This window comes from Haliotis asinina, chromosome 13 (assembly GCF_037392515.1).
Source record: "Haliotis asinina isolate JCU_RB_2024 chromosome 13, JCU_Hal_asi_v2, whole genome shotgun sequence".
In the NCBI taxonomy this organism is placed as follows: Eukaryota; Metazoa; Mollusca; class Gastropoda; order Lepetellida; family Haliotidae; genus Haliotis; species Haliotis asinina.
Genome location: NC_090292.1, coordinates 49,178,446 through 49,196,459, shown reverse-complemented (window position 1 = coordinate 49,196,459; position 18,014 = coordinate 49,178,446). Strand labels below are relative to the sequence as shown.

At 41.0% G+C, this 18,014-nt stretch overlaps 1 protein-coding gene across 1 annotated transcript in view; it reads right to left on the bottom strand.

Moving 5' to 3' along the window:
* Positions 1 to 367: 367 nt before the first annotated feature.
* Positions 368 to 18,014, bottom strand: part of LOC137260475 (U4/U6 small nuclear ribonucleoprotein Prp3-like) — a 30,682-nt gene continuing 13,035 nt past the window's right edge. The window contains exons 8-20 of the mRNA XM_067798141.1: positions 17,607 to 17,700; positions 15,118 to 15,215; positions 14,373 to 14,460; positions 12,593 to 12,694; positions 12,190 to 12,248; positions 10,494 to 10,588; positions 9,651 to 9,794; positions 8,376 to 8,475; positions 7,355 to 7,468; positions 5,267 to 5,385; positions 3,775 to 3,858; positions 2,790 to 2,848; positions 368 to 2,324 (exon numbers count right to left, since the gene is read on the bottom strand). Of these exons, the coding sequence (XP_067654242.1) occupies positions 2,169 to 2,324; positions 2,790 to 2,848; positions 3,775 to 3,858; positions 5,267 to 5,385; positions 7,355 to 7,468; positions 8,376 to 8,475; positions 9,651 to 9,794; positions 10,494 to 10,588; positions 12,190 to 12,248; positions 12,593 to 12,694; positions 14,373 to 14,460; positions 15,118 to 15,215; positions 17,607 to 17,700 (1,312 nt within the window). The 3' untranslated portion in view covers positions 368 to 2,168. The remainder of the gene's footprint in view (positions 2,325 to 2,789; positions 2,849 to 3,774; positions 3,859 to 5,266; positions 5,386 to 7,354; positions 7,469 to 8,375; positions 8,476 to 9,650; positions 9,795 to 10,493; positions 10,589 to 12,189; positions 12,249 to 12,592; positions 12,695 to 14,372; positions 14,461 to 15,117; positions 15,216 to 17,606; positions 17,701 to 18,014) is intronic.

Here is an 18,014-nt window from a genome sequence, read left to right as displayed (position 1 = left end):
GGGATGGCAACAGGTGAAGGTGATTTCAGCTGAAAATCATCTGGGGACCACCAACAGGGTCCAGGATCGACTGATTTGCATTTAAATCGGCGGATTTTCCAAAAATTGCCATGGACGAAAGAGGCAATCTTGGGGGATTGAATCAATATTCACAGGTCCACAATCTGTGACGTCCGAGCATGATCTTGTCAATACTCTCCTGACCAGACAATCCACCTTGACACAATATTCACACATGTCCACAATCTGTGACGTCCTATCACGATCTTGTCAGACCCGACAATCTGCCTTGCTAGAATATTCACACAGCAGAGCCAATCTCTACAAAGTCTACTACACAAATGAAATCATAACAACACAACTAAACTTAGAAAAAAACATTTATTCCATTATTTACACTCAACCATACAGCAATCTTTAAATCGAATCTGCAGATCATTCTTGAAAGGATACAGGATCTTTATCCACTACGCATTTGTAGTGTTACACATCATCATAACTCTATACTCTTGTACTGGCTTATAAATGGTGTAGTGCTACAAACGCTTTGTGGATAGGGTGCTTAAGCCATGTTCCACAGAGCAAGCATTGCCCGATGATTGTTTTAAGGCTATGTCAAAGTATGGGAGTTACGATCATCTAACTCTACGACCATTTTGTGGACTGTGACCCAGGTGTTACTGTTGGCTTCTTTGGCATATGCCAAAAGCATGGATGTGGTAAATCTAGTATCATAAAGAGTATTTAATCCTGGTGTAACTATGGGAGGTAACCCTGCACAGCCAACACGTTTTATTTAAGGTGACAGTTACTTTCATAGATACTACACAAGATTAGTGAACTCACTCAAAGGTGAGACAAGTATTATATATAGGAAAAGTATGCTTGTCTTACCATATCAAACCACCAGCCTCCTAGACTTTCAGCAATATTCCAGCAATATTCCAGCAATATCCAAGCAGGGGACACGAGACTATACACATTGTACCCATGTGGGTAATCGAACCCAGGTCTTCAGTGCAATGAGCGAATGCCTTAACCACTACGCTACCCTACCACCCCTAATCCTGGAATGAGATTAAATCAGCATTAACAGGCATTTAACCACTAGGGGCTGACCATATGAGTGAGTGGGTTGTGTTTTAAACCACTCCTAGCAACATTCCAGCAATATCACGGTGGAGGACACCAGAAATGGGCTTCACACACTGTTCGTATGTGGAAAATCTAACATGACATCTTCAGCATGATGTTAACACTTTAACTACTAGGCTACCAACTGCCCCTGACACCTGTATGTCCTGGGAGTCTGGTATTTGAAGTGTTTTTTTTCAGTGACCTCTGCAAGACAAGCTAAGTGGCCAAATACTTTGCACCTACGACAGATTTTTCAGATTATCTGTAAATCTGAGGACAGATTTCAACCAAGCCGTCTCAGAAACGGATCATTCATTTTCAAACAATACCAGGTCCCTATAACCCTACCTACAAAACAGAGTGGCTGCGCATGGTTTTAAGCCACTTTTAGCAATATTCCAGAAACATCACATGAGGGGTCACTGGAAATGGGTTGCACATATGAGGGAAATCAAACCCAAAGCCCTGTTTACCAAAGCTCTTGTACACCTAAGATCTTGTAACTTTTCTCGTAGCATACAATAACATAGGAGCTACTGATGCTACAAGAAAAGTTACGAGATCTTAGGCTTAGAAGAGCTTTGTGAAACAGGCCCCAGGTCTTCAGCAACACGAGCGAAGTTTTAAGAGCATGGCTAACCTACAGCCCCAATGAACAGTTGCTATAAATATAGGTTTGAATGTTTCCAGATGGGTGTTAATCCTGTCAGTTTTGATATTCCTTCTCGCTGTCATTTTTCAACATGTCATCAGCACTATCATGCCTTTGTATATTCTAGATATTAGAAGCGACTTCAGAGTCCATATTCTTCCCCTGACCTTCCTCCAGTTCTTCCTCTGTTCATCCAGCATCACCATCTTCTCGTCTCGGTACTTCCCATTTAAAGCTGTAACCATGTGCCTCTTTATTGTCTAAACTTCCTATCCCATTACTCAGCACGCACCACAGACTTGGGTAGTCCACACGTCATCATAACTCCTCTCCCGCAGTCTCTAACACAGCACCACAGACTTGGGTAGTCCACACGTCATCATAACTCCTCTCCCGCAGTCTCTAACACAGCACCACTGAAGGCAAGGTCCCAGTAATGTTCTACACCACACTTCCTGAACTGTTCGCGAGCAAAAGATTCTGTTGGACACAACTTGAACTTCATTTCTGAGAAGGCCCTTGCTTTTGTCATACCCTGAAACAGCAACATGAACAGTGAAGGAAACAATCATTTCACATAACTGTTGACACAAACGAGGAAGCTGCTACTACCTGCACACACACATGCATATGCACATTCATTCACTCACGCATGCACGCACGCACGCACACATGCACACACACACCTCCTACAGTGATGGTCTGGAATCGAGAAACCTCATGAAAGAAACAGAAAAAAAGGAAGATTGTTGTCCCGTGAAAACTATTCCCTACCGAACACCAAACCTGTGACCCACTACTTTGTGTACCTCCAGTGATGATCTAGATGCTGAGTACCACAGGAAAGAATGTACCCAATATTCAAACAATATCACAGCAAGGGACACCTGAAATGGGCTTCACACACACTACCCATAAGGGAAATCCAGCCCAGGTTTGTGGTATGACCCTCCTCCCCAAGTGAACCCCCCCGACCCATCCCTATTTCCACTATACGTACCTCCCACACCAACACACACTTGTTGTACTTCTCCTCCTCTTCCTCTGAGTCACTGTCATCTGAAGAAGAAGAGTGTGTTACTGCACATGAGTCATCTTGTCTTAGAGTGAGTGAGTGAGTGAGTGAGTTTAGTTTTACGCCACTCTCAGCAATATTCCAGCCATATGGCAGAGGTCTGTAAATAATCAACAGCATGAACATCAATCTGCATAATTGAGAACAAATGACATGTGTCAACCAAGTCAGCGAGCCTGACCACCTGCTCCCGTTAGTCACCTTTTTCGACAAGCAGAGTTGCCTTTTATGGCAAGCATGGGTTGCTGAAGGCCTATTCTATCCCCGGACCTTCACAGCGGCTATATGGCTAGTGAGTTTCTAGGACTTCACACATGTAAAACAGAAAATGTAATCATAGCCTAATAACTTTGATACAAAATGAATCTGTTTCCCCCTGTGACTGTGGAAAATGTGGAACATTCAGTGAACAATGACCCTTTGTAAGAAACAACAGCTGAAACTCAGTTTGACATAGAGTCAATAGCCAAAGATGAGATAAGAAAAACAAGTTCTACTTTGGGGACATTATATGTCGTGCCCTAAGGGCTCAGTTTTACAAATGGTGAAGTAATGTACATAGCAAAGCAAAACAATGGTGAGAGATTGAGAGAAAGAGGGAGAGGAACTGAGTCCAAGTGAACGGGACAGGGAGAGGAGAGAGGGATAGAGGGTAAATGCGAGAGAGGTGAGAAAGGCAGTGGAAGCAAAAGAGAGAGAGTGAAGGAGAGAGACAGGGAGAGAGAGGGGGATGGAGACAGACAGGGAAGCAGAGAGACAGGGAGAGAGAGAGGGGGAGGCAGACAGACAGACAGGGAGGCAGGGAGAGAGAGACAGAGAGGAGGAAGGGATACAGACAGGGTGGAAGAGAGGGGAGAGGGAGGGCAACAGAGAAGCAGATTCAGTGGGAGGAGATATGAGATGCACCAACCGTCATCCTTCTTCTTCTTGGTGTCCTCAGCCCACTTGATCCTCTGCATCATCAACCGTCGGAACTTTCGCTGCTGCTTTGGGCCTAAACAAACCAATGAATATGTGTTACTGTAACCATACACTAGTGGCTGATAACATGAGAGAATGAGTGAGAAAGGTTTCATATCACTTCTAGCAATAACCCAACAATATCACAGCTGGGAACATCAGAAATGAACTTCACACATTGAGCTCATGTAGGGAATCAAACCCGGGTTCTCAGCAAGATGTTTTCTCAGCAAGATGCACACACATTAACCAGAGTTTTGGCAAGGGTGAGTGGGTTAGGTGATGGACTTAGTCTCTTCGCTATCAGTCAGTCTAGGTTCTAATCGGTGTGTTTAGTTTTACACTGCTGTTTGAAATGATCCAGCAAAATCAAGGCTTCACAAATTTTGCTGACATGGAGAATCAAAACCCAAGTGTTTGCCGTCACAAGTGAACTTTTTCACAAGAAGGCCCATCCTGGATTGAACTGCACCCAAATATATGAAAAACATGTTTTCTTATGTCACACATAGTATGCGTTAGATGAAGAAGGCACTGTGATCTCTAAACACAGTGAGTATTAGTGCTGGTACTGGCATACAACCTGCGATACAACACATCACAATATCAAAACATTAGTGGCGACAATTTATTGCCAAAGTATTGTGCACTGAAGTTGTGATATGACAGAAATCCTGAAATAAGGGTGGCGAAATGCTATCTTTAAATCTAACACTAACTATAAACTCCTTCAGATCAAAACAAAACCATCTTAAAGTTTTTTTCATCAATTTCCGCCAGCATATTTCAATGTTAATGTAAATGAGATAAGCAAGTTTATACACAAACTGTGACTTTTAATAGCATGCAAGCACTATTTTACACAGTTCTTGTCACGAGTGAGTGAGTGAGTGGGTGAGTTTAGCTTTACGCTGCATGCAGCAATATTCCAGCTGTATGGTGGCAATCTGTAAATAATCGAGTCTGGACCAGACAATCCAGTGATCAACAACATGAACATCAATCTGCGCAATTGGGAACCGATGACGTGTCAACCAGGTCAGCGAGTCTGACTACCCAATCCCATTAGTCGCCTCTTACAACAAGCATAGTCACCTTTTATGGCAAGCATGGGTTGCTGAAGGCCTATTCTACCCTGGCCCTTCATAGGTCTCTTGACCCGAGAATTTCTGATAAAACTGTTAATTATCAAGGGGTATCCAACAAAAGTATTTTTCTTACTTGACAGACATTACGATTCTGCAATATTCAAAGTTAAACACTGATGTATCATGGCCCTCTTGAAGTATCTTATCAAGATGTACAACAATGTAAAACTTTGTATCAATTCACTGCATAGGCGGCCAATCGGTCGATGCATCAATGTGCATCGTCTAATTTTCACACCTCTAAAAATAGGACACATAAGCAAGATGCAAGGAAAGATGGTCCTGACAACTTACCTCCCTCCACCACTATCACATTGCAGTCTTTATACATCACGACAAAACCTGTCATAAACAACTGATTGGCATTAGCTTCGATTTTGAACTTCCGAGCAGGGTTGTTAAGATCGCGAACTCTGGAACAAGAAAAGAAATTTGAAGTCAAAACTTTTAACAGGTGAAGTTACAGCACCATGAGATGCTGGTCATTGAATGGTTGGCTGGTAGGTTGGTTGGTCGTGTTGTAATTGAGCACTGCATTTAGCAATATTTCTGCCATATGGAACAGTCTGAATATGATCCAGTCTGGACCAGACAATCCAGTGATCGTTAGAATAAGTATCAATGTATGTAATGTATGGGATAACATAACATTTGTCAGCCTGACCACCAAATCACATTTCTTGCCTCAAATTCAAGTAATTCAAACTTGGGTCTTCATGAGTTGAAATGATGAATGATTCCTAATGGCCATATTTGAGGTCCTCTTGTCAGAATTTTGTACATAAAAAAATGTCCGCAACTTCTTCAGGGATTTTTTACCTTTGACTTCAAAGATAGTGTTATTGCACAAAAATTGGGAGAAAATTATTGTTGAGGTTGGACACAAAACTCTCTGGTGGCTGCAGAGAGCCCTAGTTGGATGTGTGTGCGTGACACTGGTACCCATTCACAGATGGGTGGACTGGGACACATAGTCACAGTGCTTGGTCCAATTTTACTGCATATTTCTGTATGAATAGCAAGGTGTTGGCACGTATTTATGTGGCCACTATTTGGTCATTTACCAACAGATTTGTGGGTTCATTCAAGTGCAGTCTACGTAAACTCATCCTCAGTACTTTTCGTTACACTCCACCACTGAGTCTAACAAAACCTTATGGGAGGTCGCGTCAGGTAACCTTTGAGATTGACCAATCAGAACACAGCTTACCAAACCGCGAAAGTGCACATTCGCACATCCCTTTTGAATTTTTTATCTCGAAAAGGTCCGTACCCGAACGATTCTGAATGCTATTCAGCGTACAATCGCTTTCGGGTGATGCACATGGCATACGTACAGCCATGACAACGTTGAGTAAACAGTCGCTGAAAATAGTGTTTTTGACAATATTCAAGGATGCTATCTTGCGGAAATATTAGCTAATGGTAACCATGCCAACAGAAACCCCAAAGCGTATATACTGCAGGTCAAATAACTGTGTTATATGCTGATTTGTGTTTGTGGAGAGACCTGTGTCAGTGACCTGAATATTTTGAAAGACCCTCTGATGCCTAAATAGTAGCTGTTGTTTGATTGGTTACATCTATTTAACCGCCTCGCATTTGATTGGACTGTCATTGGTTGCTTAAAGATTACCTGACGCGACCTTCTACCAGGTTTTGTTAGACTCAGTGGTGGAGTGAAATGAAATACACTGAGATTACGTTTACTTAGACTGCTTCAAGTGGAGAGGGCTGTGTACTGTCCATTAAGAATTGTGACAACAGAAGAAACAGTCTGCACACAAAGTTGACTCCAAAGTTCTTACACCCAGTCACATGTAGTATAGGTTTAATAACAGCACGTTGTGCTTGCTGGATCACTAGCACCCCATTTATGATTACAATTGATTATTGATTATTATCTTACCTGACACATGAATGTCGCTTTCTGTTTGGCTGAGCGCTATTCTATTATTTTCAATGTACCCCGTTTACAGGCGATGTATCATTTTCAATATACACCGCTGGGAATTCCGTACTCTTCTGGTGCTTTATGTTAGTACTTCTTTGTCTCTAATAACACTGAATCATGCATGAAGCATGGAAATTACCTATGTTTTGCAAATGAAAATCGATGGAAGGGAGATAACTCTAAATCTGTTTACCTTGTGTCATCTGCAAAATGGCGATTTGCCTCGCATTCATCAGGAGTGCTTCAAACAGTTAAAATTAAAATTCAGGTGTTCGGTAAGATAAATACGTTGTTCACTGGTCCCTCTGGGCCATGGGCTCATGTACCCTTGAGGTTTGTTTATGTTCCCCGAGCCCACAAACCTTGAGGGTACATGAGCCCATGGCCTCAAGGGACCAGTGAACAAATTATAATAACTCCATACTGACCTATACACAGCAACATTCACACCCAGGCTTGTGTCTTCTTTGATTTTCTTGATTTTCTTTTCCCGTCTCTGTTCCGTCGTCAACTTCCGAGCTGCATTTGCCTCTTCATGGGCTCTGAAACACACACCAGGCGAACACTGAAATCTTGACACTGAACAGTTTCCTTTAAGTAAAACACTATTGAAATTAGAGTCAGTCAGATTCAGAAATTCAGGCTTAATAATGCTAGTCCAGGGACTGTTCTTTCAGTTTTATTATTATCCAGGAAAACTGACGCAATTAGCTCAGATTTCGAGGCCTCTTGTCTAATGCTACAAGTCTAATCAAACACAAAAAGAAAGCAAGTCTGCAAGTACAGACAGACCTGGATTTAAAAAAACTATTGTCTCTTCGAACACTTACTCCATCAAATCATTGTGCAGACACTCATCTTTTCATTTTTAATATAATCACCATTCCATTGACTGACTTCAGACTGTGCAGATAATACTCATCAGTTATACAACAATGCAGGGTAATCTTAGAATAAATGCAACAAGATTAAGCGAAAAACTTTGAGATTTAACTATCATTAGTTTCTGGTACACTTAAGGGTGGTAACTCTGCACAACAATTAGCTGCCCAGAACCAAATACATAAAAAGCCACTTGAAAGGGGTTTGATTCCTAAAGCCTGGTTTGGCTGTGGACCTTGACAGGGCTCAGTTTCGTGTTTTGTAACTTGCACTGGTGCAACCCAATATTACAAAGTGTGAACTCGTTGTTTGTCTAATTTACGCCTGGTTAGAGTCAATTTTTTATTACTAAATCAACAACAAATCTGACATTTTAAGCATAATTAAGTAAGCTAATTTTTCTTCTAAACTTTGAATAATTTAACAGCATATTTCTGTCATTACATATTAAAACGTAAGTAGTGCAAATGGAATTTGGCTGATGCAACAAGGTTTTGTCTTAGGTAGCACCTGCATGTAGGTTAACATCTTTTAAATTGAGCCCTGCCTTGACCTGAGTTGACGTACTTCTGCCTTTTGGCCATCTGTGCCCTGACATGCGCCTCTATCTTGGTGGGATCCTGGACAGCCTCCGTACCCAGCACTCGCATCAGGTTGGCCATCCTCACTGAAACAGGACAAATCACAACTGTCTTCATCCACTTTCACATGGTAACATACCATGGCATCCTTGAAATGTCCTCAATACTAGAAAACAGACTGTGTTATGAACAATGAACGTCTATATGAAACTGAATACACAATGCCTTTTAGGAAGTGGTCAAATGTAGAACTTGTTATATCTGGGAGTACAATTAGTTAATGTTGAGAATCTAGAAATGCATACTAGAATCTGTACTTTACTGAGAAAGTGTAATCACAACTACACCATGTTAAATATACATGAAAAAAACACACTCCCTTTCAAAATTTATAAGAATATACTTCAGATCTCAATAATTGGCGGGGTGCACTTGGAACTTGGTTCGGGTGTACTGGGTGAAGTGTGTAGTGGGGGTGGGTGGTGGTGGTGGTGTGTAGTGGGGGTGGGTAGGGTGAGGCATTCTGGTGGGTAGGGTAGGAGGGTGTTGGGTGGGATGTACTAGGGATGGATTGTGGGGTGTGGGGTGTGGGTGGTGGTGGGTGGGGGGGTGATAGTGTGTGATGGACTGAGAGGGGTTGGGGAAAGGCAAATATATCTATACATGTGTGACAGACAGTCATGCAGAGATGCCAACCCCAAAGTGTTGCAAATAGTAGTGTCAACTTTCAAAATTAGTAGTTTGACCATAAAATTAGTAGTCAGCTAAATAAACCAAATCATGATGGATTCTGAGAAACAATGAATGATACTATGCTCACGTGGTTAAATTATTTCCACCAGAACTGAATGTGTCAAATCACAAAGGTATTCAAATCAGCTTCACTAAAATTCTGTTTGTTATTTGCAATCATTCCAGTTCAAATATGTCATTAAACTTGATGAAAGGAAGGTACGTGAAGTCTGAAAATGTATTTCATCTTTGAAAATATATGTTTTTGTCCATTTTTCCGAATTTTAATGCATTTTATTCAAAATCTGTAGAATTTCTAGTGGAATCATATTGGCGTAGTTTGAAGTTGAAATTCGTAGCGACTACGATAAATTGTAGAGATTGGCATCTCTGGTCATGTCTTGCACCGAGCACAATTCTAAGTGACAAAAACATCATGAAGTTATAACTGACAAGTGACATGAAAGTCAAACCACACGATGATATCATGATGCCAGCCAGCATATTCTTAAGGAATATTGACAATCACCTTTCGGTTCCGGCGGCGGCTGTAGCCCGAGACGGATCTTCTCCTGAAGCTCCTTCTCAGCCTCCTGCCTGTTCTGCCTCCTCAACTTCTTCCTCTCCTTCTTCGTCAGGTACACGGGGATGCTGATCTCCTTCGTGGGCTCAGCTGCAACAGCAATGAGTGAGTGAGTGAGTGAGTGAGTGAGTGAGTGAGTGAGTGAGTGAGTGAGTGAGTGAGTTTGGTTTTACGCCGCTTTTAGCAATATTCCAGCGATATCACCAGAAAATGTGCCTCACACATTGTACCTATGTGGGGAATCGAACCCAGGTCTTTGGCGTGATGAGCGAACGCTTTAACCACTAGGCTACCCCACCACCCCAGCTGCAACAGCAGTGTCAACAGACACACAGGAAGTCAACACAGGAAGTCAAACACAAAGGAGTTAAAATTCATTTCTGCCAATAATACATGATCAACTGAAATGTAATAAGTGTTTTGAGACATTGTGAAAAGTGAGACATTTATAATATGAATCGCTACTCAGGAAAGGTTCCTAAAATTATATCTCACATCGAAGTGACTATTAATGCCTTGCCAATCAATCGGCCTCTGGCGTTTAGGGACTCATAACGCTGTGGCCTATTATTCGCCCTGTGATGTTGAAAGGATTAACCAACTTTTCATTCATTCACTCCACCTCTACTATCTACAGATGGGAAACTCCTTTACTCGCACGAGGACTGGGACTAAGACATTTACAAACTGAATAACATTTCTGTAAAACACCTGTAACAAAGGCACCTTTCCCTGCACACACTGGTTACATTCCCTAATGATCCTTGTTCTGCAAGGGAGGTAACTCACCTGGTGGCCTGAGTTGAGCAGGATGTTCAACCAGTGTTGTGATACCCTGTAACATGTCCCGTCTGGATGAGTTCTCATGTGGCACCTCCTCATATCTGACAACACAATCATTCCAGAATGTGAATGATACTACAAAGGGACATTACTCTGCACACTGCATTTCTGTACTTTCATTACCAAGTTTCTCTATTTCATGTGTGGAAAAACAGATCAATGATCATACGATCAAATAATAGTAAGATCCTTGTGCAATGAAGGGATGTAACTTCAGTTTGTCTCACTTTGTTAGAATCTGGAACTTTAAAGAATACAAGAGGACACATCCCGGTATAAACTGATCTCAAGGAGTACGAAAGAGCTCCACCAAGGAGAATTGAGACACTAGTTACTATACTGGAAGCAGGATTTATGTTAGATACTCTTTGGAAACATGATTATTACAAAGTTTGAACCGACCTGTTTAGCGTGTACTTACAATCCCCACAGAGAACTGTACTTACAATGATTACACAATGCCATTTAGAAAGTGGTCAAATGCAACATATGTCATATTTGGGATTTCACTTTCTTAGTAAAGTACAAATTCTAGTACTTTTTTGGTCGAGTCCCGTCCGGGATTCGAACCCGCACCCTCAGAGTCAGGCATCTAATCACCAACACACAAAGCCAGCCGCCTAACCCGCTCAGCCAAGGTGGAAGTACTTCTGATACCCACAGTGAAAGGTACTTACGACACCCACAGAGGAGAGTACTTCCGATACCCACAGAGAAGTGTACTTACTATACTCACAGTGAAAGGTACTTACGACACCCACAGAGGAGAGTACTTCCACTACCCACAGAGAAGTGTACTTACTATACCCACAGTGAAAGGTACTTACGACACCCACAGAGGAGAGTACTTCCACTACCCACAGAGAAGTGTACTTACTATACCCACAGTGAAAGGTACTTACGACACCCACAGAGGAGAGTACTTCCGATACCCACAGAGAAGTGTACTTACTATACCCACAGTGAAAGGTACTTACGACACCCACAGAGGAGAGTACTTCCACTACCCACAGAGAAGTGTACTTACTATACCCACAGTGAAAGGTACTTACGACACCCACAGAGGAGAGTACTTCCACTACCCACAGAGAAGTGTACTTACTATACCCACAGTGAAAGGTACTTACGACACCCACAGAGGAGAGTACTTCCACTACCCACAGAGAAGTGTACTTACTATACCCACAGTGAAAGGTACTTACGACACCCACAGAGGAGAGTACTTCCACTACCCACAGAGAAGTGTACTTACTATACCCACAGTGAAAGGTACTTACGACACCCACAGAGGAGAGTACTTCCACTACCCACAGAGAAGTGTACTTACTATACCCACAGTGAAAGGTACTTACGACACCCACAGAGGAGAGTACTTCCGATACCCACAGAGAAGTGTACTTACTATACCCACAGTGAAAGGTACTTACGACACCCACAGAGGAGAGTACTTCCGATACCCACAGAGAAGTGTACTTACTATACCCACAGTGAAAGGTACTTACGACACCCACAGAGGAGAGTACTTCCACTACCCACAGAGAAGTGTATTTACTATACCCACAGTGAAAGGTACTTACGACACCCACTGAGAAGTGTATGCACAATACCCATAGAGGAGTGTACTTACGATACCCATACTTACGTTTCCTTCATGGTGATAAAGTAGTCCCACCATTCTATGTCCGGGGTATCTCCCTCTTTCTGAAACACACAACACACAAAATTGAACCACACTTCAAAGAAATATATATATCAAGTGTGTCAAATAAATTGCATTGCAAAATACTGTGATACCTGTATTGCAATACATAATGAAATATTTTGGGAATTATGTTTTGTCATTGAATAACAAATGAAAACATTTGTTGTGACTTGCAGAATGTGCAGATTTAAATTAAATCATAAACAGAATATAAAAAACTTCATCTATGTTCTTTACACAACATACCAGTTCTCAGAAAAAATACTGCGACACATCCCGTTTGAAAAGCATATCGCGTTATAATAGTTACCAGTAAAACTGTGCAGTCCTACAATATACTCACAATCTCTTTCTTGGGCACTATTGTTGCCAGCTTGGCTGCAGAGGCGATACCGGTCTTCTTAGCTGCTGAGGCAATTTCATTCTGTAGTCTATCTAGTTGAGCCTGAGGAAGACATCATTAGATAAAGGACTTGTCTCTTTAAATGGCATTAAGAAGCTGGTATGAAGAAGAGGAGCATTTTATTATGGATAGACTTCTTTAACTGCAGCAGATGCGACATTTCTGTGTAGATTGTAACACAGTTATCATTTGCTTGACAATATTGCTAGGATCTTCACCAAAACTTCGCATCCACTGCAATTAGAGAAATATTTCATCCATACAAAAGTGCTCCTCTTCTTGACTTGAAGTTGTACATGGAAGTCAAATCTGTGAGGCAGGTATGGAGTGGACCATGGCTTCAACAAATCCTCTACACTGAAAACTGATATTTCCCAGTTCACTCGCACACGACAATGAGAATAATAGCCTTCTAGTGAGCAAGTTTAATTTTATGTTGTTTTTAGCTATAATCCAGCAATGTCTTGGCATGGGACACCAGAAATGGGCTTGACACACTGTATCCATGTGGGGAATTAACTCAGGTTTTTGTTTGGTGTGACCAACAAACACTTAACACAGTAGCCTTTAACCACGTTGTTTAACGACCTATACAGCAATATTCCAGCCATGTAAGGGAAGTCTGTAAGTAATCAAGTTGAGGTAAATCCAGTGATCAACATCAGGAGCACCAATCTACACAAATGGTCCAAGCTAGAAAGCCTGAATATTCAAAACTACTACAAATTAGTTTTGCAAAGACTAGCCCAGGGTCTAGATTTTCAAAGTTCTCTTAGCGCTAAGATAGTCATAAGTTAATGTTAATGTATGGCACTTGCGACTATCTTAGCGGTAAGATAGTTTCGAAAATCTGGACCCTCAGGACTACTGGAAACTATTTCCAGCCTAACAAGACAAACATGGCCTTCTTAAAGCTTTATTCTAGACCAGTTTGTAACTAGGATTTAACCCTAGATACATGTCAAGAACAGAAACTATCAACTGCCACTGGTCAATAAGCACCTGCATTAGAATTCATTACATCTCAGGGTAACCACTAGTACAAATTTCAAATGGTTTTTTTTTTCGACATGTCACTGAAACTGAAGAAGCTGATTATCCACGCAATCTGTACAGCTGTTTTAATTAGTGATAGAGAATCTCACCCAAGTGTCTACTGATAATCAATTAGATCAACACAAGTTGATCAAGTTACAAATATCCGAGACTTGACAAGGATATTTTTACATTTATCAATGAGTGTTGATAATATTCATATCAGTAGACATGAGGCTGAGATTCATCTCATCATCAAAAATCATTTTTCAATGTTTCAATGAAAAAATTTACATCTCTCAACACTTTACTACGACTAAAATTGCAGTGCAGCAATGTCATAGCATTGTGATGTAATCAAGTTGGTGATGTCATAGCGTGAGTGAGTGAGTTTAGTTTTACGCCGCACTAAGCAATATTACAGCTATATGGTGGCCGTCTGTAAATAATCGAGTCTGGACCAGACAATCCAGTGATCAACAACATGAGCATCGATCTGCGCAATTGGGAACCGATGGGTGATGTCATAGCATCATTGGGGCATTGTTCAATATCTACTCTCAATATGATATCTCTTAAGAGATATTATATGATCTCACACAAACGTTATCTCCTGTGGAGCAAAGATCTGGATGTTAAAACGTGAAACTCTTTGACGAACCACAAATCATGAAAACCCACTTGCCTTGGTTCTGAGTCTCTGTGCCAGCGACTCGAACTTCCCCTTGTCATGGAACTTGAAGGATCTCTTCTGTCTAGTTGCCCCTTTGCCACTGTAGAATAGAGTGAGGTAGTTTAGTTTTCTGCTACTTTTGGTAATACTCATGCAATACCACAACAGGGAACACCAGAAATGGGCACCACACATTGTATGCATGTGGGAATTTGAACACAGGTCATCATCGTGAAGAGCAAACGGATTAACCACTATGCTCTTGCAACATCCTCATAGCATGTAAATGAGTGAGCGAGTGGGTGGGTAGGTGTTTTGTATGATCCTCTGAAACATTGTTCCGAAAGAAAGAAAGAAAGAAAGAAAGAAAGAAAGAAACACACAGTGACAGAAAGGACAGAGTGAGACAAAGTGATAGAGAAAGATACAGAAAAAGAGAGGGAGAGAAAAACAGTGCGAGACAGAGAGCGACAGAAAGACAATGAGATAGGCAGGGAGAGAGGCAAGAGAAAGAGAAATAGAGAAGCAGAGAGAGACGGAGAGACACAGAGGGAGACAGAGAGGGTCCGAGAAATAGAGAAGGGATGTAACTCTATTAACTGCAGCAAAAGACAGACAACTGTTCAGTTAAGCTGCTAAAGATGCAAGTCATTTAGGGTAGATTTGGAAACTACATACCGGTAGCAACTCGAATGTTAATAAAAGTGTCATATGCTTGAACGATGCAGTAGAGAGGGAGATAATTCATGTGACTCACCCAACTCTGGGGTCGAAGAACTTGCTGTCACTGATCTCCTCTGGCGGTTTGTCTATCAAACCTTTGAACTGTTCTCGCCGCTTGGCTCGGATATTGGCCTGTAAGGAGACGCATCTACATAACTGTTGCCACGATGCACAACTAACTGTCAACACTGTTAACTTAACAATTGTAAGCTGGGCGTATGAGTGTAGAGGGTTGGCTGGTTACTTAATTGGCTGTTTATTAACACACACTCAGCATTACTGCAAATATACTGAACACCAAAAGAAACATACACCTGTTTTTTCGCCATGAACATTACATAAACATGAACGCCTACTTTTGAGGTATAATGTTTTTAAAAGTTTTCCTTTGCTGTTCAATATAGTGCACTCTGTCCAACTCTGACTCTGTCTTCCTCGGATTGCTGGTCAGAGTGAGTGAGTGAGTGAGTTTAGTTTTGTGCCGCACTCAGCAATATTCCAGCTATATGGCGGCGGTCTATAAATAATCGAGTCTGGACCAGACAATCCAGTGATTAACAACATGAGCATCGATCTGCATAATTGGGAACCAATGACATGTGTCAACCAAGTCAGCAAGCCTGACCACCCGATCCTGTTAGTCGCCTCTTATGGCAAGCACAGTTGCCTTTTATGGCAAGCATGGGTTGCTCAAGGCCTATTCTACTCCGGGACCTTCACGGGTATGCTGGTCAGAATTTGACAGAGTGCACTGTGTATTTGTGAGTGTTGAGTGGGTGGGCTGGAAAGGGGTTAGGGAGCAGAGAGAGTGGGGTGGGCTGTGGTGGAATCACCACAAATAAACACGTGAGGCATACCTAGGGGGCATAACATGGCAGAGCACCTCAGAGATTTTCAATCAACATGTCCTTCAAAGGACAAATTCACTGCTTTTTACCTATGCACACTTTAAAACATCAAAAGTTTGATGTCTTGACTGTGTTCGCATTAACGCAGAACATGTGTCTTTCATGCCAAAAAAATAATAAAACCACACGAACAATATTTTGCGTCCATGTTTTGATCTACATAATCTTAAAAAGTACCTTAAAACTGCAACATATAGACAAACGATTAATTTTAACATGATTCAGGAATGTGCTGAAAATTTCACACTCAGAAGATTCGGACTGCATATTCATAATTTTATTTCTGCACGCACTCATACAAAACCTACCGCAATCACTGCTTGACCATGACGTATGTAACTGTCATGCCACTTATGATTCGCTACTCACTGAATGGTAGCCACTGACAAAGATGGAACAACATTTGTAGAAAAAGCAAACACGTGTTCATTGCTTTTTCTAAAAAAATGTATAACATTTGGAATGATATTGGTATTTCACAGCCAATGTGTACCTCATGGAAACAAAAGGTTGAAACTTTCACATTTAAACCTATTGGTACACTATTGGCACCTTGGACATTCTTATTACGCCAATTTGCCCTATCATTTCAAATACAGGTTGAAAGTCATGAGCTGAGTTCAGAGTACACAAAACTCATTTCGGCAAGTATCGATGTATTTTTGTTTTTCAAAGACGTACTTGAATTTTGCATGTGTTGCCAAGCAAAAACAAACTTGTGACACATTTCAGATACACATTCATGGATGCGCTGACTTGTACCTGTACTCTGATCGATGTTAAATATTAGTCGGTAAATGCGCAAGGGCACAGTTTAGAATGAACACTGCACATGCCTGGGGTGAGACCACATGTGAGCTTCTATCTTACTGGGAGTCACCATGAGGAAGGACATATGGGATTGTAACAATGAATCGAACTATCAATTGACTGCAACTGTTGAATCTCTGATAGCAATTAAATGATGGTAGAAACGAAAAACTATCAATGTGTCGACAGTGTTTGCATTAACACAGAAACCTGCATGTTTCATGCAAACAACACAAACAATAATCTACATTGTGTTTTGCATGCATAGACTCTGATCTACTTAAAAATTTAAAACATTCATTATAACAGCAACATATAAAAATAAAGAATAAATTTTGAAATGACTCAGGACTGTAACAGACATTTCATGTGCAAGAGATTTGGAACACATATTTATGAGTTTATTTCTGCACACACTTGTACAAATCCAACCCCGAACACTGGTTAGTGATTAACTTCCTTTGATCAAGTCACAGCCAAAAATACAGGACGTAACAGATTTGTTCACTTTGATTTATCCGTCTCGTTACCTCTTTAACAATTTTAAAATGGATTTCATTTCTCTTGGGCTTTTTTATTAAAGAGACTGAAACTATCTTTTTTATTTCATGATAACTAAAACATTCATTAGGGAAATGATTTCAAATGAGACATTACAAGGAGGAAAAAACACAGTTGCAACAGCACAGAAATAATTGGTTGCAATAGAATATGCAATGACAATCGTATGTTGCAATAGACTATTGCTATCACAATAGTATGTTACAATAGACACCCAGGGACACGTTTGACTGATGTGACTCACCTTGAGAGTGGGTGTGTGCAGCTGCAGTTGGACTGCCATACCCGTCTTAGCATCAATTGTCTGTCCCTCCTCATTCAGGATCAGGGGGGTGGGGCTGCCAACAGATCACCATCAGTCACAATTACTTATCCTTAACAAGCATTGGGGGCATATCATCAAAATATTCTATGACTTCTCACTTCATACTGTTTGCACAAAAAACATAATTGAAAATTATAATATCAACTGGACACCAATTCTTTGACAAAATGAGTGGTTACAATGTATGTTGCGTTTATTTCATGTACTATCACCCATATTTCATAAAACAAATCATTAAACAAGTCATGTAACATACACTCCATGCTTTCATTAAATTCCTTGCTTTTTTATGAATATCAATTTAAAGTGACCTAGTATCTTTTATTC